The sequence below is a fragment of the Actinia tenebrosa genome, unplaced genomic scaffold (genome assembly GCF_029948245.1).
Source record: "Actinia tenebrosa isolate PJP-AT-01 unplaced genomic scaffold, QUT_ActTen_1.0 PGA_scaffold8__29_contigs__length_14323225, whole genome shotgun sequence".
Lineage (NCBI taxonomy): Eukaryota > Metazoa > Cnidaria > Anthozoa > Actiniaria > Actiniidae > Actinia > Actinia tenebrosa.
The window spans coordinates 13211435-13234541 of NW_028292585.1; the positions used below are offsets into that span (position 1 = coordinate 13211435).

The 23107-nt window shown below is 38.2% G+C and overlaps 3 protein-coding genes, 1 long non-coding RNA gene and 1 other non-coding gene across 5 annotated transcripts in view; 2 read left to right on the forward strand and 3 right to left on the reverse strand.

The window, feature by feature from the left end:
* LOC116299336 (thyroglobulin) lies at positions 1-22587 on the forward strand. Its single transcript, XM_089040947.1, has 29 exons — positions 1-118; positions 1884-1953; positions 2921-2939; positions 3798-3926; positions 4664-4831; positions 5136-5324; positions 6015-6218; positions 6730-6879; positions 7502-7738; positions 8224-8385; positions 8876-9094; positions 9170-9331; positions 9841-9996; positions 11580-11783; positions 11909-11947; positions 12368-12532; positions 12939-13175; positions 13588-13731; positions 14644-14802; positions 16308-16511; positions 17013-17201; positions 17444-17650; positions 18530-18542; positions 18663-18734; positions 19146-19209; positions 19736-19828; positions 20244-20438; positions 21270-21314; positions 21785-22587. The coding sequence occupies exons 2-29, from the start codon at positions 1912-1914 to the stop codon at positions 21854-21856; spliced, it is 3939 nt and encodes a 1312-aa protein (XP_088897073.1). The 5' UTR covers positions 1-118; positions 1884-1911; the 3' UTR covers positions 21857-22587.
* Positions 101-23107, forward strand: part of LOC116299338 (thyroglobulin-like) — a 57409-nt gene continuing 34402 nt past the window's right edge. The window contains exon 1 of the mRNA XM_089040950.1: positions 101-118. The gene's annotated coding sequence lies outside the window, so the exon portion shown is untranslated. The remainder of the gene's footprint in view (positions 119-23107) is intronic.
* On the reverse strand, positions 1938-10202 carry LOC148905237 (uncharacterized). Its single transcript, XR_016121862.1, has 3 exons — positions 10129-10202; positions 2296-2425; positions 1938-1986 (listed from the first exon to the last, which is right to left on the reverse strand). It is a non-coding gene; the product is annotated as an uncharacterized LOC148905237 (long non-coding RNA).
* On the reverse strand, positions 14988-15060 carry Trnar-ucg (transfer RNA arginine (anticodon UCG)). Its single transcript has one exon. It is a non-coding gene; the product is annotated as a tRNA-Arg (tRNA).
* Positions 22584-23107, reverse strand: part of LOC148905238 (uncharacterized) — a 9931-nt gene continuing 9407 nt past the window's right edge. Inside the window, exon 7 of the mRNA XM_089024360.1 lies at positions 22584-22986. The gene's annotated coding sequence lies outside the window, so the exon portion shown is untranslated. The remainder of the gene's footprint in view (positions 22987-23107) is intronic.

Sequence of the window (23107 nt, forward strand, 5' to 3'; positions counted from 1 at the left end):
GTAACTAGCAGTGACAGGCACAAATCGGTACAAGCAAAACAACCCATATAAAGTAACGCAGTACTGTCACTCTGCCTCTCTGAGTCCAGAACACTGGAATAGGTGGAGCAGTTAGTAGGTAAGTCTTTTAAAAACCACTGAATCCTTTAAAGGTCGACCTATATTTTTCCTAAATATTATATTATTAGTCAGGGGAAATTTTCTGACTCATTTGCATAATTATCTCGTTCGATTTTGACAATTCAAGCTAAAAACATAGTTTCTTAGATCTCACGAAAGCCACTTTGTAAGTATTTGCCCATATCGGCAGTATTTTTGTATATGTTTTTTCAAAGGGTCTTGAAAGCATTCGTTATTTTTATCAAGATTTATCCTCTTTTATACTAGTAACGAAGATGAAACGTTTGGAAAGTTAAAATTCGAACGTTGCGTTGTCGTTTTGCTGTAGCCCTTGACGAGCCAAGGATTTGCCTGAAATTCGTTCAATTTTGTACAAAACTAAAATTCCTTTATCGAGGTACATTCTTTGTGAGTCAAGATTCGGTAACGATTCAATTAATAAGTTTCTCATTTTCAAGAGCCAATCTATAAAATTTTGACAACCGTGCAACGAAGCGAATAAGTAAGTATTTTGAGTCTTCCATCACCTATTGTTCTGGATTTGTTTATTTGTGAGGTAAAAACGTATTAGACAGGAAATCAGGTTTTCTAAACTAGTTTTTCCTGCTGCTAGTTTTATTCCAGGAAAAATATCTTTAAGTCAGAAAATTTTGCTTTCATTTTTGACAATTTAGACCTTTCGTAATGAGCTGATTGGGTAGCTAAGGGTAAAGGTTAAAACTAGACGTGTAGGCTTATCTACATGGTATTGTGTTAGCCAAGGCACGTCGTGAACTTTTGTTTATCGTTTCGCAATGTGCATAGATTTTGATGTTTTGCTGCACGAATAAGCTTATATGGTATAAATCGATCGATTAAATTAGTGATATATTTTATGATTGTATTTTTATTTGTCTTGACTATAAAAAAGAAAAGAAAAAAGAAAGAAAAATGAAAGAAAAAAAGAGAAAAATTAAATATGGCTTTTGCTTGCTTTGGAAAGATTTCCATTTCACAGTTAAATAAATCTCATCTTAAATCTTGTCTAAAAGAATTAATCTATTCTTGGTTTTCACCTACGTCATCATGAATTTCAAAAGCGTAAATTCGCATTATAATGAAATAAAAGTCTTATATTCTTGTAAAGCGTTCCAAACTACGTATACTGGTTAAATTTTAAGGCTGTAAAGCATTTCGTTGCGGAACTATAGGCGAGTAAACATGACGCAATTTTTGGTTAAAATGTATGGAGCGGCCATCTTGGTGTTCCAAGTTGGTACACCATCATGGCGGACGAAATTCTAAAGGCTTAAAATGATGGAATATTTAATATGTTTGACTATTTTTCACTTACACATACTTTAAATAGATATTTTAAACGTGTCTAAGGGAAAATCTTTCAACTAAAGTAAATTGTTTTAATATTTTCATCGCTATTTAGAAAGACGTGACGGTATTGCGTGACACAAACTCAACCTTCATAACTCGGGAACCAAACATCGAAATGACTCGAGATTTTTTCTTGTGTCTTATAACACTGACTTCTAAAACATACTTGAGAAATGTCTTTATACGATCAATAGTTTAGATTTTGATGTTTTGATGACGTCATGTGAAAACCAGCAATACTAGCAGTAAATTTGCCCCTCCTCTATTTGTCATTTAGATGCCAGAGTTTTCAAAAAGGTTTAATAGGCTTACAATATACATCTGTGCAAATAACATATCTATTGTGTCTAGACATATATATACTAATAATATGGATAAAACTAAATCTTTTACAGAATTAACTAAAAAAAGGCCCATGAGATAATGATGCAGAAGTTATTTGTACTTGCCTTGCTTCTTGGTCAGGTATTGTATATACTGCTTTTATATGAATAGTATCTGTTTAAAGAATGCAAAACAGACTTGATATACACTGAATCGACCAATTTGAATAACTTTTACTCTGGACTGACTAGAGACTGACCAGCAGCCTCGTGTTTTCATGGAAACATTTTCATTTTCACATGTATGAGAGACTAGTCAGTCACTAGTCAGTGCATTATGATAGTTATTTAAATTGGTCTCCATATTTCGATTCTGTTTATGAGCCAGGCCTATGTAAAAAAGAATACAAAATTATATTATAACTGTAGACAGGCCTATGGTTTTTTATGGGAATTAATGATGGCATAATAGTAGTTTGCTTACCTCTGGGGTCTTGGGGTTGATTACTGGACTCACCATCACATGGGAGCAGAGCTTGTTAGGTCTCTCCCTTGATTTAAGAGTTTTTCTCCAGGATCTCTGGTTTTTCTCCCTTTGCAGATAGAACCTATAGCTAAAATGCAAAATTCTAATTTGATCTTTGATTTAGCTTTCCCTTTTATTGATCAGGACTTAGATAAAAATTTGAAGCTTTAAATTAAAGGGGTTCCAAATTGTGAATTGGGGGCTTTAACAAATTTCTAATTTGTCCACTGCAAATAATGTTTGACACAGAGCGCCCCCCCCCCCCCCTTTATTAAAATACTTCAGAAACCAAGAGGGAGAATATTTGGTGTTCATTACATAAAAACAGCTATATTTTCAATATGAATAGACCTCTTTCTCTTTACCTTGGATATGTTTTCCTTTTTCAGACCATGTCTCATTCCCTTGAGAATAAGTTTCTTTGTTTGAGTTGTATCCATTATGTGCCTTCGCCTGCGTTTCTGTCAAGCAAAGAAATGATACTCAGGGGAATGTCAGATGGTCTGAAAAGGGAAAACGTTAAGCCCAAGGTAAAGAGGTCTATTAGTTTTAGATTTAACATTTTTTTTGTTTATTGCCTTAGGTTTATATATCAACATCTGGTAAGTGTTAATTTTGATGATGTTGAAATAGAATTATTGTTGATTAAAGATATGTGATGAGGACGATGAGATAGAAGTACCTAGAATAGACCCTTTTCGAGTTCCAAATTACCACTGTGTTTATTGATTACAGACTATTATTTACTCTGTGACTGTGATGATTATGAGATAGTGATGATGATGAGATGGTGATATTTATGATGATGGGATAACTGATGATTGAGGATGAGATGATGATAATGTGGACATAATGATATGGATGATTAGCATATACCAACTTGTGTACTTCCTAAGAACATGCATGCTCAATGGTTAATTGGAGGTAAATATTGTACGATATTCACCTCTGAATCTCGGAATATTGAGTTGGCAAAAAAATGGCATCTGCCGGCAATCATTTTGCTACAATTTCCGAAGGGGAAATTGAAAAAATGAAAGTAAATGCCATTCCTATCAATCAAATTTTTGTGTGAATTTGTCACACAAACTAAAAGTTTCTGTTTGTTTGTTTTTATTGAATTATTGTATATAAAAATAAGTTACTCTGTACACAAGTTGGTATATGCTAAAACAATTATTCACCTCAGGCTCAGTGAATATGGAGAATATTTACCTCGCCGCACGAAGACTCGCGTCTCGGTAAATATTCCCCGATATTCACTTCACATTCAGCAAATAATTGCTAATTATGATGATGATGATTTGTGATAAAAATGATGGTGATGATGATGATCATCATCATCATTATCATCATGACTTTAAATGATGAAGGCCGAGGAAGGGGATGAAGATTAGCTTATATATACTGTAAATATAAACCATATTTCCCTGGAACTGATATCATATATGATTTAACAGAGAAAGTTGGTATTTGCAAGCCAGCTCCTGCATTTGGTCCATGTGTGATAACATGTGGTGCTGACGAAGACTGTGATGGAATACACAAATGTTGTAGTAATGGATGCGGTGCATGGTGTTCAGAACCAAGTAAGTCTGATCTGCTCATATTAATTAGTATTATTCAAATTATTTTTCCGCCATTATAAATGACCTTGATAACGGCAAATTACTGCCTACAAATAGAATAATCTGCTCATGCGCATTATGGTACAAAGCTGTTTGCTGCAAATAATACTCTGCTCATGTGCAGCAATGTTGCATTTGTCACATGGCTCACTTCCCTGTGACTTGGCATGCAAAAACAACCAAAGCACAAAAAGGAAACAAAATTTTTTTTGAATGATAAAACAATTATTAAACTTGGTTATCACAAAATTTTGTGATTCGTTAGTCTCACAAGCAATTATTTGCCTCTGCCTTCGGCATCCGTGTAAAGACTTTTGCCTTCAGCATCAGCAAATAATTGCCCACTCACCACTAATAATTCTAATATCAGAATATCACAAAAAAAATTCAAATTACAAATGGTTCGGATGGAATGAATAGCCACCATAAGCTTAAGCTAGGGCTATTTATGAGAGGCTGCATAATTGTGGCATGCTGTAAACCTCTGGAAAAAAGTCCCTTATCTTGTGATTCTATTGTTCTTCTATTGTTTTAAGATCAAAAAGGCATGTTGAACAAATATGAGCACAGGGCTCATTTTCGGAGGTGTAAAGGGCCAGTATGCCACCTTTATGACCCACAATTGGCTGTATATACTGAGATCTTAGAGTTGAAACTTATCATTAAACATAAATTTTCTTTTTTTCCCAACTTCTTAGCATGTCCTCTAGGCCAAACTAAAGTAGACTGTCCAGCAAGTCTATGTAACTATGTTGGCTGTCCAGGAAAACCTCAGGAAAGTGTTCAATGTTCTGTGGACTTTTGCAATCAGTGTAAAGTGAGCTTCCGCAATGTTACAACTGGTGATCCTGTTGACTGTGGACCAGGTAATATTATTAATAATATCCTGATAGATTATGATTTGATATCCAAAAGTTCCGATCTTTGATTTATTAAAAGGGCTGTCCAGATAATGTCATGATACATGTATGCCAGCGTATTTTCAAACATTATTTAGAAAAATAAAATCATAAAAGTACAAGAGGCAGTAAGTAAAGCCATTGAACACCTTCCTGCATGCACCCATAATCATGGCAATCTCTTTGTCTGGGTTTTGGGCTTCTCTTGTCTCCATAGAGTAGCATTACATATGTTTTTGATAATTTTCTATAATACACTCTTGCTTTTCAGTTGAGACACTCTGTCCTCGTATGCTATCATCAACCAATCAACATCTACTTGGCCAGTACAGACCTAAATGTGATAAAAATGGTGCATTTGAAAAAATACAGTGCCATGAGGGCTACTGCTTCTGTGTTGATACAAGATCTGGTGTTCCTGATATGTCAACCAGTGTCAGGGGTACACCAAAATGTCCAGGTATGTAGTACACTTTTAGATAAAGTCCATTTTCCATTTCAGAACATGTGTCATTCCCTAGAGTATCATTTCTTTGTTTAAAGGCTGGTTTAGACGATATGATTTTTGCCTACAACTATCATACACAACAGGCTCGCGTCTGTCGTAGGCGAGTTGTAGGCTTGATTTACATGCTACGACTTGAGTTGTTAGATGGTGTGAGTGTATTGTATACGATAGTTGTAGGCGGAAATCGTACCGTTTAAACCAGCCTTAATGGTTGCTCATGAGAAGACACATGAATTGATACAACTCTAACAAAGAATCTTATTCTCAAGGGAATGACACATTGTTTGAGTGGGATGAAAACAATATGCCCAAGCTAAACAGGTCCATTTAAGGGCCGATGAATTATGGTTATTTTTAGTGAGACTTAATGAGACCACAAGATTTGGGTATAGATAATATTATGCTTAACTTGCGACAGAGACTGTACAACCCATAAAATTGACTCAGACTTGGAAGGAATTTTGTGAGACCTTTTGTATTAGGACCATTCATCACTGCTTTGATTCAGTGTGGACAATTAAAATTATAATTTTTCTTGTTTTCATTTTCATTCATGCCATACGTACATTTGGTAATAAAGGCCTCAGATAAAATCATTAAAAAAAGATAACACCATTACTCCTTTTATTTCTAACATTCCAGAGAAGACACTGTGCCAGAAGCAAGTAGATGAAGCTATGAAGCTGCCTCCTATTGGTCGCTTTGTCCCACAGTGCAAATCAGATGGTAGTTTCCAGGAAAAACAATGCCATTCATCTACTGGTCAGTGCTGGTGTGTAGATTCTTATGGTAGAGAATGGTTTGGTACTAGATCTCGCTCACCTGTCCTTGTCTGTACTGCATCAGGTAATGTAAGGTGTTTGCTTTTTTATGGCATATAAACGTTAAGAGAAAAATGTTGAACCCACATATACAGCATTCTAGTCTCAGATGTGTTAACCACTACAAACTACACTACAAAAGCAAGTGGAAAGTTGAGCACCATAAAGAAGAGTATGCAGGATAGAGAAAATTTTTTAAATCTTTAAATATCAGACAGATAATGAACCTGTGGCCCTCATTTCATGAATTAAATTGTTAATTAATTGTAAAGGAGGAGGATGAACAGAGTCACTTCTACAGAATATTTAACAAGAACTGACAAATAAAGTTAAATCACTTTGATATTAACAACACAAGTTTGGGAATTGATCCTTGAGAAGTCTGCCATCTCTACATGTCATTGTCCATAATTTTTAAACATGAATTTCAATGCAACAAGATTGCAGAATTTTTGGTTTATTAACTTCTCAATCTTCGTAAGGGTGGAAATGGAAACTTGTACAGATTATCTAATGCTTATCTTCCTTGTTCACAGTTTGTCCTTCTGGTGTTACACAGCTAAAGTGTGATCCTATGTTATGCCACACTGCCAAATGTCCTGGTTATGAGAAAGCATCTTGCCGAGTCAATCCCTGTGGCCAATGTAAACCAGAATTTCTTGACCAATACAACAGACAAATTAAGTGTAAGTATAAACTAATTAACCTAGGATGGTTGTATTGCATCTACTTGTAAGGCAGGGTGATCCTATTCATGAGGGTGAATTTTGTAGAGTTCTTCATAGCCCAGCACAAAGCAGTCACCAGCATTTTTTTCATTAAGTTTTGAAATAGTAGGAGAAGACCATTAACTAGCTGGAGAGTCATGGCAGGGTTTTCATTAAGTTCTGAAGCAATAGGGGACAATAATGATAGTTTAGCTGTAGAATTGTGCCCAGTAATCAGAGCATATTTCAATCCCCCACTCTAAATGAAAACCCTGAGTCACCCTAGGAGTGGGTGGAAAAAGTGGGAGGGTTTAAGCCATGACTTTAAATTGAAAATTTATGTGTTCCATTGAAAGTCCATCAATTTTCATACTGTTTGTATTGTTGAAGTTGTGCATTATTCACTTTACCAATGGCATTTGTGAATATGTTGACACTGATACGAGGCTACCCCTGAGTAAATAAGTATGTAATCAAGGAACACAGTAATACTCTATCCTTCATTGTTTTCATGAACTACATGTCTTACAAAATATATCTATTTTTCATAAATTTGAAATATTTTGAAGAAAAATCTAATTTTACTGTATTGACATTTTAGGTCTTACAAAATGTCAAAGTCTATGCAATGAGGCTCTTGGAATTGACAAAACTGGGAATGCATCAGTAGTTCCAGTCGTTGGACGTTATATCCCTCAGTGCACTAGTGAAGGAGAATTCCAACAAGTTCAATGCTATGGTTCTACTGGTTATTGCTGGTGTGTTGACAAGGAAGGAAGCCCTGTGCTTGGGACAATAGTCCGGGGGATGCCACACTGCAACAGCTCTGACGTTGGAGGTAAAGATATATCAAAGATGTAAAAAGCAAGTCTGTATGCTTTGATGAATTATGCAGCACACTATCAAAAAAATGGTCCTTGTCTTACAAGGGTAGCACTCAATAGCTAGTGGCTACCAAACCAGTGGTCCTTGTTCCATAATCGAATTGGAATTTAGGAGTTGATTATTTTTTGAGGCGGGAGGAAAACCAGAGAATCTGAAGAAAATCCTTCAAAGCACAGGCTGGAGAAAACCAACTAGAAGATACTCACATATGACACTGAGTGCGGTAATTGAACCCATCCCCAGTAATACAAATGTGAATAAGAGAAGTGTTCGGAGAAGAAGAATGACTGCAGCAGAATTAGAATAGTAACTCAAATGTCATCCAACCACTGTCAGGTCATTCCAAATTCCAGTTTTTCTGAATGAACTGTTAAAGTGTATTAATATTTCCAACTTTGTCACAGGCCAGCCGATGTTAAAGTGTATATTTTTTTGTAGTTTGTCCAGCAGGCAAGCCAATGTTTACATGCTTAAGAGATCTATGCAAGTGGTCATCATGTCCAAAATATCCCAATGCTAAGTGCAGAGTCAATCCTTGTGGATTCTGTAAGGCCGAGTTCTTGGATGATAAAGGCAATGTTGTCAAAAACTGTAATGAGGGTATGCATTCCTAGGTCACATGGTAAAAAAACGCCCTTGCTTTTATGAGGGTAACAAACCTGTGAACCAGGAGAAACACCAACTAGAAATTCTACTCACTGAGGCCCGCAGGACTCAAACTTGCACTGATGAGAGCTACATGTAGGTGCCCTCACTACTATGCCACCTCTGCTTCCCCCAAAAGGCAATGCCTTACCCAATTAAACCTTGGAAGCCATCAGTTACACTGACATTTCCTTACAGGCAAAGTGACAGGTCACTACGCCCTGTATATAATAGGATACTTGTCTGGGTTACCTTTGGCATGTACTTACAAGATTTTAAAAAATTGTAATTTTAAAGAGGAAAGAGAGATCATACATGGGAATTACTTTGTGAGGAAGACCAATGTCTAGCTGGTCTTTTTAAAGTTTTGAACTGTGCATTAGCTTGTATGTTTATTGTATAATTATTCAGAGAAGGGCTTATCATTTATATATTTAATTTCTAGGATTTAGTGCTTGCCAGCAGGAACGTGCAAAAGCTCTTCAGACAAGACCTGGTGGGCTGCAGCCAGTTGGAAGGTTTGTTCCAGAATGTGCAGTTAATGGTTCTTACAAGCAAGTTCAGTGCTGGGGGTCTGTTGGATATTGCTGGTGCGTTGATGATAAAGGAAAAGAGGTTGCTGGCTCAAGAGTTAGAGGTCAACCAGACTGTTCCAAAGTATCAGGTAAAAAATGTTAAGAATAAAATGTTAGGTTTATGAGAGAGTTGTAGATAACGAGGATTTTTTTGTTGTTTTCAGTGAAGGTAGTTAAAGATGGATTTTGCCCTTTCAAGCAACCAAGAGATGGCAAATTGTTCTGTTCTTCTGCAAAGAAATGCACATCTGATGGTGACTGTGTTGAGAAGGACAGGTGCTGTAATAGCACTTGTGGACCCATATGTCAGACACCAATTTTCACAGGTAGGATGAGGTGAAGATCTGATGATAATTATGCTGATGATGGTTAATTATTGATGGTGATGATTATGTGCTGATGGTGATAGTTATAACGATAATGCTGGTGATGATCATGACATTGGTGGGGTTGGTGACACATGATGGCTCCGGTGATAATTATACTGATGATGGTAATGATGATGATGATGATGATGATGATGATGATGATACTAATAATGCCTGCTGCCGCTGGTGGCGATGAGGATGATTATGAAAACTCCCATGATTTGAAATCTATATTTAAAGTACTTAAAAAGCCCTTGCATCAGCAGCATCATCATAATCATAATAATCATCATCATCATCATCATGAAAATTTAAATAGCGCCTATATATCCATATAGCCCATAGGCACTTTACATTAATTGAGAAATAACTGGAAAAATAAAGTAAAAAATCTAAGAAATCTAAGAAGATAATCCTTTACTGGTATAAATCAAATCAAATATTTGTCCCTAATTTTTCCTCCTCAGCCTGTCCCAACGGCCGACCATTCTTACTCTGTCTTCACATGTGTAACTTTGCCAAATGTCCCGGTAACCCAAAAGCCCAGTGCTTCTCTGACCCTTGCAACATGTGCTGTGTTGAGTTCAGAGACTCCAACGGGAATCCAGTTGACTGTTCAAAAGGTGAGCTTCACTTCCAAAAACAATTACCTCCAATTACCTCTTTTTTTACTTTAAAAATACTATTTAACTATCATCCTTGTTCAATTATGATCCAAAATACTTTTAGGAGTAAATAAATGGAGTAAAACTTACGCTATGGGAATTAAAAAGCTCCTTTTTTACCCTTCTTTCTGCGGAAGATTTCGCCGCCATTTTGTTTTATCTCGCGTATAGTAAAAACAAACGCGGGCGCGCTTGGTTCTTTTGGCGCGAAAATGATACGAGCCTTTTGATTGGTCAGATAATATTTTACTTAAAAAGATCGGGAAAAAACTAAGAATAAAGTAAGAAAAGAAAAGAAAAGAAAAATGAAAATATAAAATTAAACATAGAGGAAAAAGACCTACCTGGTTTATTTCACTATATGATTTTTGCATATTCCATTATTTTATATTTTCTCGTAATCCACCCATATAAGAGAATATTATCTTGACCCAGATTAAATCTCGTCCGATCCAGGATAGGAGTTTTTGAATTCTTCAATCAATTAGTTATCTTCAATAAGAGACCGGCAATAAAGTAAAGTTGGGGGAGGGGGGGGGGAGGGGGGAGCTAAAACAGGGGGTGGGTCACATAATTTTGAACTCCTTGAAAAGGGTGGGCTGTCTATGAAACTGAACATCTAAGAGGGGAACCATTAATAGTGTCATATTTCAATTCATGGTTATATACATAATACTTTCTCAACCGAACAAGATGTTAAGAGGGCAAATGAAATGAAGAAAAACAAGGAAGCAGAGTCATTAAAAGTATATACGAAGATAAGAGAATATGAAATACTTTATATTCTCTTGGCGAAGACTATAACTGGAAAGAAATGAAAGAAAGTGGTATGCTTACAAAACTGTAGGTTTCAGTCTTGGACCTTTTTATAAAGAAACACAGTTTGCTCAAGCGCAAAATGAACGAAGAAAGATGAGAAAGTCCGCCAACAATAAACGCTTGCCTGTCCATGCACCTTTTAGATGCTACTACATGTACGACAGACGAAAGGCGTGAAGAAGTTGATACTTCATGCTGGACACTGATAAGGATCACTGAAGATTTATATAGATTAGCGACAAAGAAAGTTATGACATGAGTACTCATGAAATTGGACTTACTGATAGTGAAGATGAAGACAGAGAGAAAGATGAAGCCGAATCAGTCAAAGTTACGAGGAGTGGAAGACGTGTGCATCCAAGAAAATTCTTTGGGATTCTGACTGAACAGAATCCAGAAGCTATATAAACAGTGGATCCTTTTTCCAGGGGGTGGCTCATATGTAACTTTATACACGGCCAACCAAAAAACAAGCTCCTTCAAATGGAATTCCCCCCCCCCCCCTTACTTTATGGCCAGTCCCTAATTTAGTTTTTTTCAGGGTGTCGATAAAATTTCAGTATTTTCTATAATTCAAAGAATTTGATTTAGGCGGTTCTCTTTATTTAACAATGAGGTAGAAAGAACTACCTCCATGTTCTTTATAAATAACCCTCAATCGTTAGACAAACAGATAAACAGTTGTATCGTTTTAAAATTTACTGATTTGTTGACTTATCTAGGACTTACTTCATGCCAACTACGTCGTCAAAAAGCTATGGGACTGCTAGGTGCTTTTAGACCTCGCTGTGACGCTAAAGGAAACTACGAGTTCATTCAGCAACATGAAAGCTACTACTGGTGTGTAGATAGTAAAGGAAAAGAATTGCCTGGCACCAGGACACGATTCACCAAGCCGAAAAATTGTACTCATGTTGGGCTTAGCTGTAAGTAGTTTGTTTTGAGTTTGTGGTGAAGACAAAAAGAGAAAAGAAAAACGGAATAGTTATCGTGACTGTAGGCTGGATATTGGAAATTAAGACAATAAAACTGATGTTTGCTTTCTCTACAGCAATGACTCTATGCCAGTTACAAAGCCAAAAAGTTAAAGGTAATCACGGATATATTATAAGTGTGTTTGAAGCTATTTAAATAAACATCCCATGGCATGGTTGTGGTGTTGTTTACAGTGTTTTGTTTGTTCGTTCGTTTGTATGTTGTTTGTTTGTTCGTTTGTTTGTTTGTTTGTTCATTCGTTCGTTTGTTTTACTTGCAAGTTTACCATCTTTTCTTTTTTGTTTAGTTAATTGTTTGTTCAAATTCAGCTTGTTTTCTTGTTTTCTCGTTTTGACAGCTAATTCAATTCGTTCTTTGCCTGTTTTGCTTGCTTGTTTGATATGCTATAGTCGTCCTTCTATTTGTCGTTCATCGTTCAGTTGTTTGTTTTGTTCGTTTAATTGTTTGCATTTAGTCCACTTGGACAATTTCTCTTGCTGTTGTTGGTTTTTAAATTTAAAACGTTTTTACCCAGGTGGTCCTTCATTGATTGGTCGTTACGTTCCCCAGTGCGAAAACAATGGTTCATTCAGTCAAACCCAGTGTCATCCCTCCACCGGCTACTGCTGGTGTGTGAATACTACGACTGGAGTGATCGTACCTAACACCCAGACACGTGGAAAACCAGACTGTAACAGAGGTATTTACCCAGATAATGTTCATTTACAATAACATTAGCTGTTGTTTGTGCTCATCGACAGCAACAGTAACATTGACAACAACATAGAACAACCATCCAGGGATTTCACGATTCTTGGGGTTAATGTGACGTCATAGCGGCCATCTTGGTTGACTTTTGACAAAGATTTGGTCTTGGTGTCTTTTGTCATGTTAACTGGCCACATATGACGTCCTTCTATTTTCACGTGAAGGGATGTATTGTACATCACCAACAGCTATGTTGTAGTGCAGGAACGATACTACATTTTGTTTGACAAGAGACCTAGACTTTTGTAGTTTTCCTACATGACCATGTACTAACAACAACAAAAGCACCAATAACTCCAAACAACATGAAAACTTTTCTCGTCTCCTCTTGTCGTCAGCCTGCAGTCCATACATGTGCCTAATGTATTGTAAGTACGGTTTTGCCAAAGATCAGTTTGGTTGTGACATCTGCAAGTGTGCATCAGCTCCAAAGAAGCCAGGCTTTTGTCCAGCGGTTAATCCCCAACAAGTTGGCGCATGCGTAGAGAACTGTACCCAAGACAATGACTGTCCTGGAAGCAGCAAATGTTGTTCTAATGGATGTGGTCACGTGTGTACATCAGCTGTGTTAAAAGGTACGCAATGATGTCCTATCGGGGTGGTTGCATCGTAACATTTACAAAACTCAAGATATAAATCAAAGGCACGACGAACACATATCATTTTACACTGGATTATGTCACAGTATGCCCAATAGTTACGTTATATATAGATTTATTAAGTCATAATGGGAGTAAAACGTAGGACATTGGCTTATACAGCACGCGCGTACACGGTACGACATGCCGCAACAGTGAAATGGCTTTCCATAAATATTGTTTTCACGTTAATCATCCAATCATAGAGCAGATTTCAGAGACCGTGAAAATCACGGTACGGAATTTCGTGGCGTGACTGTCGGACGGCAATCTCGCGCGCTGCAGTTGTTTGAAAGAATCTCGTCAATCCCGTGTGTATTCATATTCTTAACTTTTTAATGCTTTGTAGCCAAGCCGGGTGTCTGTCCCCACCGCCCTATTGATCACGTGGGAGTCTGTATGAACAAATGCGGTCATGACAAGGATTGCCTTGGTGATCAGAAGTGCTGCAGCAATGGTTGTGGCAGAGAATGTTCTGCACCTGTCCGAAAAGGTAGAGTGATTATTTAATGGTCTAAGTGTTAGACTAATAGATCCTTGCCTTATTGTACATGTCTTGCAGGAAGATATTTCTTGATTGACCACAATTAAGAAACGTAATTCTCTTATATAGCTGACAGATTTGATCTCGGCCAATTTAGTGCAATAATTTTTTCACACAAATATTTTCACGAGGAATTGCCTAATGTCTAACCTCAATAGTGTAACCCTAAGAAGAATCTCTGGGAGAGAAACTTCAGATTTTATCGATACCCTGAAACAACCTCAGGGCTGATTAAATTTAAAGACTCGGCTAACTCACAGGTCGAATTGAAATTTAGCTGCTTTGATTTAGTTTGTGGAGGGAGGAATACCGGAGAACCCGGAGAAAACTGAACGCTCAAATTAAGGGAGAGACCCAATAAACTCTATTCGCGTGGTACTGAGCCCAAGAATCTAACCAGAAACACCACATACCGCACAGCAAACCATCCATCATGCGAGAGAGCCGGACGAATTTAGGGTAGGGTCAGCGGTATTTTCATTCGACCCATAGTATTTTATCCTCACTGCATACTCATTACCAAGCCACGGGAATTAAGATATGGAAGGTGACCGCCACTGCTGGCAATGAGCATGCGATGCGTCGTCATCCGCCACCAGGGGAGGTGGGTGGGGTGAATCTTCTACTCTCTACTTAGGCAGCTTCCGACGGAATGATTCAAGGATCTGGGTGTGGTGCTTATATATGGAGGGGTCGCAAAGCATTACACCCGCACTGCGCAAACTCCAATGTCCATAATGGGAGGTTGTTAAATTCCTACGTGACACACTAATTATGTATGCAGTGAGAATAGTTCTGTCAAGATTAATCAGAATGCTCCCTTAACACTACTGATATACATTTTCCTTATTGCTTCTGTAGCATGTCCTTATGGTCAACCCCTCGTCATGTGCTTTGTCAACCCATGCCAACATGCCTCTTGCCCGTCCAACCCTAAGGCACGGTGTAGACCAAACTACTGTGGAGGCTGCAAGGCCGAGTTCTTTGACAAGGACAATAAGATGGTCTCGTGCACATCGGGTAAGCAAAACCTTTAGTTCCTGGAGAAATATATCGGTATTATTTCCTGGGTTTGGTACAGGTTTATGACTCCTGCAAGATAAATTTGAACTACGTTTACTTATATAATAATAATAACTTTATTAGTGTCTCTATATCTTCTAGCCGGGCACAAGTGCCCTACTAATCGGAGAGACAAAAATAATCGACCACGAAGGGACTCGAACCCTCAATCTTCTGATTCGAAGTCAGACGCCTTATCCATTAGGCCACGCGGCCAACTCGATAATGGGATTCATTATAAGGGGATTCATTCTTAAGGGGATTCATTATAATATAGATCGATAACACTGAAATATGTATGATGATGATTATCGATGATGCGTTGATTGATTAAATTAGCCTCGAGTCCGCAGGCAGCTCCTTGGCTCTTTTTGCTCTCTTTTTGCTCCTTGGGATTCCTGTGGTGAGGGTCTTCTCCTCTCTCGTTTCTAGTTTTTCTCTGCCATAAGATTTGACACAGGGGTCCCAACGGAGAATTTATGGAGTAGCCTGCGGAGGAGGCTATGCGTGAAGATTGGTGGTGGTGGTGATTATATTATGAATGTAAGAGATAATGTGATGATAACCCTGCTGAGCGGTGAATTTTGTTTCAACCAATCACAGAGCGTTAAAACTGTTTTGCCGGCCCTCGTTCCCAGGCTACTGTTACCCAACTTTTGCGTATTTTTTCTGTTTTCTTTTGACTTCATTACAATATACGTGCCTCAGAAATATGAAAAGGAAGAAGAAGAAAAAAAAAACAATTTCACTTTACCACCAAGTTTGCTTCGTTCTTTCAAGCTCCAAAAATGCTTAGGGCCGGTCATTTTGTCTACTCATGCTTTGCGCGCCGCGTTCCCCGCTCAGCTGGATGTTCTCGATGATAATGACCATGATATACACGTACCTATGCATCCGTCATCTTTGTGAAATAATATGCAATTAATATTGGGTGAGGTTAGGCAACATATCGTAAATTATCGAGACCAAGGCCGTAAAAAAAAAAAAGGATTAAAAAAGACCGTATTACTTATATGCCGAAGCCGTAGGCTAAACCCCACGCCAACCGAAACCAAATTCAATTCCCATTTTCCATACATCAGTTCCCTGGTCAAACACAAAGCGCTCAAGCGAGGCGCCAAGGTACTTTCAAAAGATTATTCATATTTGAACCTTGCAACCTCGACTGAATGCTTTGTGTTTGACCAGTGAACCGATGTGTGGAAAATGGTGAACAATTGTTTTATTATACATTTTGTAAACTAAGAATAATTCTAACAAACTAAATGACAAAAGTATTTCATTCTCTATAATGATCTCGAATGACTTTGACATGATAAATGCAGTATCTGCTGGAAAACCTACAGATTTTGCATTAATAATGTCGAGTTCACACGATCAATTGGATTGGCTGAGGGCTCTCAGCCAATGAGAAGCGAGAGATAGTGAGTAAAATGTATAATAATAATGATGGTCTTTATCAGGTCTAACTGAATGTCAGCGTAAATATCTTGAGAGTACATCCAAGGGGCCACTGATTGGTGCCTTCATCCCTCAGTGTGATAAGAATGGTGCCTTCCAAGCCATGCAGTGTCATGGTTCTACCGGATACTGCTGGTGTGTTGATCCTAACACCGGTAAAGAGATCGAAAACACCAAGAAAGGTCCAGGACAAGGACAGCCATCATGTAAGCAATCAGGCAATCACAATACACAATGCAATGCAATGCACTTTTATGCACCTGGGCCGGTTGTACGAAGAGTGGATAGCGCTATCTAACGGATAAATCTTATCCAGTGGATAAATTTATTGGATAACAGCATCGACTTATCCACTGGATAAGGATTATCCGCCGGATAGCGCTATCCAGGCTTCGTACAACCGGGACCTGCTTTTTGAGAAGCAATAATTTTAACAAACTATTATATCGTAAACATCTTGTACAAAAATGTACAGCACAACCAGCACAACAACCGACGACCGAACGACCCCTCATTTACTCACTGAGCGACCAATCGATCGATTGATTGATCGACCGACTAACCGATCGATTGATCAAAGACTGATTGACAATGATGATAAAGTCGATTGAACAAAGTCATGACTTACTTCCTACGTCAATGAGAACATTTTAAAATAGCACCCCATGAGTATCGAGTAACGTACGGTTTTATTTCGTACATTTAAGGTAACACAACATCGAATATTGGACCCACATGTTCCTTGAAAAGCAAGAGGTTTTCTCTTTGCCACGGTTCCTTATGCAAGAGCACAAACTGCACCCGCTACCCGAGTGCCCGTTGTGTGGTTCCCATGGGAACGTGCGAAAACACCTGCAAGCCGAAGTATTACGATTACGATGGTTCTGAGGTTCAATGTAAGTGTTTCTTTCCTCTGCTTTGCTCTGCTCTGCTCTGCTCTGCTCTGCTCTGCTCTGCTCTGCTCTGCTCTGCTCTGCTCTGCTCTGCTCTGCTCTGCTCTGCTCTGCTCTGCTCTGCTCTGCTCTGCTCTGCTCTGCTCTGCTCTGTCTTCTTTCCTTTTCCCAGCTACTAACCTTTCTCCTTTCAAAAAATGCGCACAATCTTGGTTATTGCATTATTTTACCATTGCCGTTCTTAGGTAACACTGAATGTGAACAAAAGGCCTTAGAGGCAACTCAAGGCGGTCTACTGGGTGCCTATAGACCAACATGTAACCCAGATGGAACATACACCCTCGTCCAGTGCCATGCCTCTACCGGTTACTGCTGGTGCTCGTCACCAGATGGCAAAGAATGGCCTGGGACTAGGACTCGTGGTCAACCCAAGTGTCTTAGATCCAGATCCGGTAGGTACCTTGTTAGTTTTATTGCGAGAGTCGTTTTAAATAAGATCCCATCCACACTGATGATGCGTTTTTGAACCTTATACACTCCGTTTTCATTTCACTGAAACCGCATTGAAGGCTTAATTGGCGTCCACACTAGCGTTTTCATAGTGTTTACGGCCCGTCCACACTAAAACCATTTCTCTCAGTCCGGAGATTGTTTTCAAATGCTGGGGCGAACCTAGGGTGTGTCTTGCGGCGCACTGGACAGTCCCCCCCTCCTTAACACCGATATTACTATGCTTTTTTGAAGCGATGCATATCTCTATATGCATTTCTCCATTTGGGACACCCTCCTAACAAATTCCTGGATCCCCCCTAAAATGTAAATGCTCGATGTAAATGCTCGGCGGTTTCGATCGTTTTTGTGAGTGGAAGCAAGGCCTAAAACGCACCGAAAAGTATGCGTTTTCAAACGAAAATTGACGAACAAGTATGAACGGGGCCTAATATTCATTTATGATGGGATGAGCATGAATAAACAAACAAAATGGGTAGATACATGAACGAAAGTTATGGTGTGAAATGGGATGGATGAAAGGGATGATGTGGAAAATGGATGGAACGAATGGGTGAATGGAAATGGGAACGCACGGTCAATGGAAAGATAATGAAACGAAGTGAAACATAGGATAAAAAGACGAAAATATAAGAGGATAGATGGACGCACAATGAATGAACGAACGAACGAACACAAGTGACAGCCAATCAACCAACGAACGAATAAATGAATGAATAAGTAATAAAAGAATGAGTTAAACGAGTAGGAAAATGTATTGCCTTATTTTAACTTCTTTTCTCACCCTCTCTTTTCATGTCTTGCTTCTTTAAACAACACAGAGCTGGAAATTACGTAAGTTTTTAAATAATGCATAAAATACATGATGGAACGGTCACTGTGAAAAAAACGAAGTACAGTTCGAAAACTGACAAAAGCATTTCCAAACTAATGACTTTTTTTTACTTTCTTTAGCAAAGTTCACGTCAAACTTACATTCAAAAACGACTTCCAGTTGGTCAACAATTCTCTCAAAGACTTCATAACGTAAGCCGTTATTGCTTCCGTATTTGTATTATTCTATTTTGTACCAGAGTCAAAAAGTAGACACAGGCGCAATTACCCATTCCGAGGTTGCAAACGCTCCGCGATTGTTTTTTCTTTGCGATTTGACGGCGACAGATCCCAGCCAAGTCGCCTCCACTTCGAACATGGTTACATTCAATTGAAAATCACCGAGGGTTGTACTAAACTCCAGGCATGTTTGAATGGCGACTAGGCTTCGATCTATCGCCTTAGAATCAACATTAAATGGTCGAGCGTTTACACGTGCGATTTATTAGGGTTGCGATAAAATCGCCATTGAAATCGCCGCCCGAGTCGCGCGACAAAACTGCCTTATCGGCATGAGAATTCTACATCTATCTAGGTGAATTGGATGCCTCTTATATTCTTTAGGGTACTGAAGAGCCAGCTTTCTCAACGACTTGGTATCAAAGAAGAACAAATAGTTGAACTTTCCGTAAGTCATTGATTTTGATAGATCTACTCGGCTTGGGCATAATGTTTTCCCATTTCAGACCACGTGTCATTCCTTTGAGAATAAAAGGATTTGTTTGAGTTGTATCCATATTCATGTGTCTTGTGCACAACGGTTATACAAAGAAATAATCATTATCAAGGAAATGGCACATGGTCTGAAAAGGGACAACTTTAAGCCCAAGCCGATGAGGTCGATAGCAACTGAAGTGTTCTGATTGACCAAGCCCTGATAATCACTTGAACAATGACCCACATATTTTAATCTTAGTAGTACAATTTTCTAGAATAAAATCCAGGATTTTGAAAAGGGGGTTCCAAAATGGCCACCGCATAGAAAAACCTGGTAAGATTGGTTCCACAAAGGGTGTTCCAATTTCATTATAATGAGCATAAAGAACATGATTGGTTTCGGCTTCACTAGAACTCACAAAATGGGGGTTCCATGGAACCCACGGAACCACCCCTAAATCCGCACTGCTCATCTTATTGATATTGTTTTCCTGCAGGTCACAAGTGGAAGTATTATTGTAGAGTTTTATGTTGTTCCTGCTAGCGGAGGAAAGGACATCAGTGACTTTGCACAACACACTTATGATGAGGCAAGACATGCAAAATAACTTTACATGAACCAGGGGATATCTAGGGGAGGGGTGTAGGGCAGTGTGCACTACCCTCTTCCCTCCCCCCTTCCCTCCCCCCCCTATTACCAGAGGTACTGATCTTATTATGGAAAATTACTTGATGTGGTAACTGTACATCTCATTATTTGCTTCAAATGGACGTTGGTCAAACACTGACCACTGTGCTATCAACCAGAAAGTTCTATTAAAATCTTGGGATGTGTATTTCCAGATGTGTGTTTCCCCACCATGGTGGAAATTGAAAATTTCCAGGGGGTAGGGGTCAGAGAGAAACCAAGGATGAAATAAAGTGAATCCCAGCAATTAATGATGCTATACGTTTTTCTTCTTTTATATGTTGTACTCCTTTTGACTTTTGTCATAAATGTACCAGGTTCGTCGAGAAGACATCGTGGTGAATTATGCTGGTACCAAATTTGTTGCCAGCCCCCAGCAAGTCCAGGTGACGTCCAACTACCTGACAGAAGATAAACCCTCGAAAGGCAGCAGTCTTGGTGCAACACCTATTGCACTGATTTGTATTTTCATCGCCTTGACTGTCATTGTTATCGCTATTGTTGTCGTAATTGTAAGTATTTCAACAGTAATGATGTCTCTTATAGAGGCTTTGCACCATCACGTGATATCAGCCATGACAGGAGGCACAACAATAGTCTTTTCCCACTGGGAGACCGAATTCTTTCTCATGTAAATCAGATTCCATTGTTTGTTCCATTGTGCAAAGCCTCCATAGGCCTTTTCCGAGTTCGATATAAAGCAGTATGCATTGTGGTCTAGCTTTGGCAAAAACAAAACACTGTATTATAAGGCACAATGAACAAAATGTTTGTACCAACGCTAGACCACAATGCACCATGTTTGCTCTCAGAAAAAGGTTACTTAACCATTTGATAGATCCAAGTTTTTCAAAATAATACACTTAAGTAACCACAAAACAATGGCTTCAAGTTAAGGATGGACTTGATAAAATACAGTTATGTAAGAACGCATACAATAAGTCCAACCTTAGATTGACCACAGTAAATCCGTGAAACACTAATTACTAAATAGTACAAAATAGTGCTAGTTAAACAATAGAAAACAATGGAATTTGCATGAAATTGTGCTCTAAAGTTTCACGGATTTACTGTGGTCACTCTACTATGGAGTCATTGTTTTGTGGTCACTTCAGCAAATTCAATAAAGGCCATCAAAAAGTTAATGTTTGCAAGCTTTTTGATGAGGTCAAAGCCATTCATGATGAGTTAAGATAATGGAGGGGTTTCACAACAGAAATGTGGGCAGAAAACCTTGCATGATTTTTGCATGTCAAGGGTATTTTATTCATGACAAGACATCATAATTTAACATAACAAATTAAGAGTAATCCAATAACTAATAATATCATCTTTCTTATCAGGTAAAGAAAAGGAGACGTCGATACCGATCAAACACAGACGACCAGGTAAATTTATTTGCCACCAAAAACATTTCCAGTTTGTCCAGGAAATAAAGATCTTTGTGAAGAAATACCATTTTCTGGAAACCCTGTTTTCAAAATTTCTTTTGAGGCTGTTCCCAGATGTCCTATAGCTTCATTTCGTATACAAGATATGATCAAGAAGACAGTTACATAGTCAGCGAGGTTTCTTCTAATGGTACCTCACAAAACACTGAACCAAAAACACCCAGCATTACGTTTTCTTTTTACAGAAAGAAACGACAACAAAAAACCAGGCATTACCTTTTACTTTTTCTTTTTACTAAAAAATAAAATTGAAATTACTACTGTATGCATTCTAAAAAGCTGTCATTTTGTTGCCCCAAAGATGGGGGTAGCCCCCTTGGCTCTGCCAATGCTCCTGACCTTTTACGGCCCTTTCCTCTCTGATTGGATCTGCTCCTGCTTATTTCCACTATCTTTTTTTTTTCAAGACTGCCGGCTTTCTCTACAAAGATGGAAGAGCTGAAAGCTACAGCACAACAGCTACCATTCCAACATCATAAAGGCCACAAAAACCTTCATAACTTACATGGACTGACGCGCTGAATATACACAAATGATTAGCTAATTTTTTTATATTATAGACAGGAATTTGTATGATTAGAAGTTCAAGTTCAAGGGTATGAATTTTCAAGCCACTATATGTGAAAATAATTACTGGTATATCTAATTTTAGTTATTGCTTTTATGACAATCCATAAGAATTTTGGTCAAAAAAGATCATAACATCGTTTGCACACATGGGGGTTCTGGGAAAGTCAAGTTAAAAAAAATCCAAATTCATCATAATTGAAGCTTGGAATGAAGTAAGTTCACATTCAAAAATTAGTTTTTGTTCGCATTAAGTTTGCTACTTTCATTCCTAAGGGCTGTTATTTCTTTCTTTTTATTTCATTTTCCCTTCTCCATAATCTTGCTACTGCATCTAGCTTGTAAATCATTTATATTATTTGCCTTATCAATGGTTACTAGATATGAGTGAAGAACACTTGCTTTATCTGTCATTAGCTATGACAATACCATGGACTCCAAGAAAAATAAGATTTTCGAATAATTTTTATAGATTTTTTGATCATTTATGACACCAGTGACAACTTGTTTCTTTTATTTACAACGTACATGATGTAGTATTTCAAGAGACATAAAAAGACTCAAAAGATGAATTCGAAACTACAAACGAGTCTTTCCAAGTTCTAGAAAATTAATAAAGTTGTGCAGCTGCTTGCAAAATGTTTTCAAAGGTTTTTATTTATTTTTCACTGTGTTCACAAAAGTTAACAGTTTTATGGTTGGTTGTAAACCGAATTGAAATATAGTGACCAATTTGAATAACTATTGTTCTTCACTGACTAGCCTCTCATACATGTGAAAACGCTTTTACGTTTCCATGTGAACACTAGACTAGTCAGTCACTAGTCAGTGCTGAACAATAATTATTTAAATTGGTCGCTGTATTTCAATATTGCCATGATACTTGCACGTTTACATTTCCACAAGGTTACAGATAAAGACCCTCAGGAGTTCCTTCGTTCTTTCGGTACAACACATTTTCTTTTGATTTCTTGAAGTCTTCATTGGTGACCTTCATTCTTCTCTCTCGAAGAGCCATCAGGCCTGCCTCTGTACAGATTGCCTGAAAAACAAAAAATCTGTGAGTTAGCCGTGCCCTGACTTAGATCAGCCCAGAGGTTGTTTCAGGGTTCATCTGTGAGTTAGCCGTGCCTTGACTTAGATCAGCCCAGAGGTTGTTTCAG

Coding starts and splice junctions, on each gene's coding strand:
- LOC116299336 (XM_089040947.1), top strand. CDS start 1,912: ATGATGCAGAAGTTATTTGTACTTGCCTTGCTTCTTGGTCAG. Junction 5,325..6,014: donor GGGTACACCAAAATGTCCAG/GTATGTAGTACA, acceptor CTAACATTCCAG/AGAAGACACTGTGCCAGAAG. Junction 17,202..17,443: donor CGATGGTTCTGAGGTTCAAT/GTAAGTGTTTCT, acceptor TGCCGTTCTTAG/GTAACACTGAATGTGAACAA.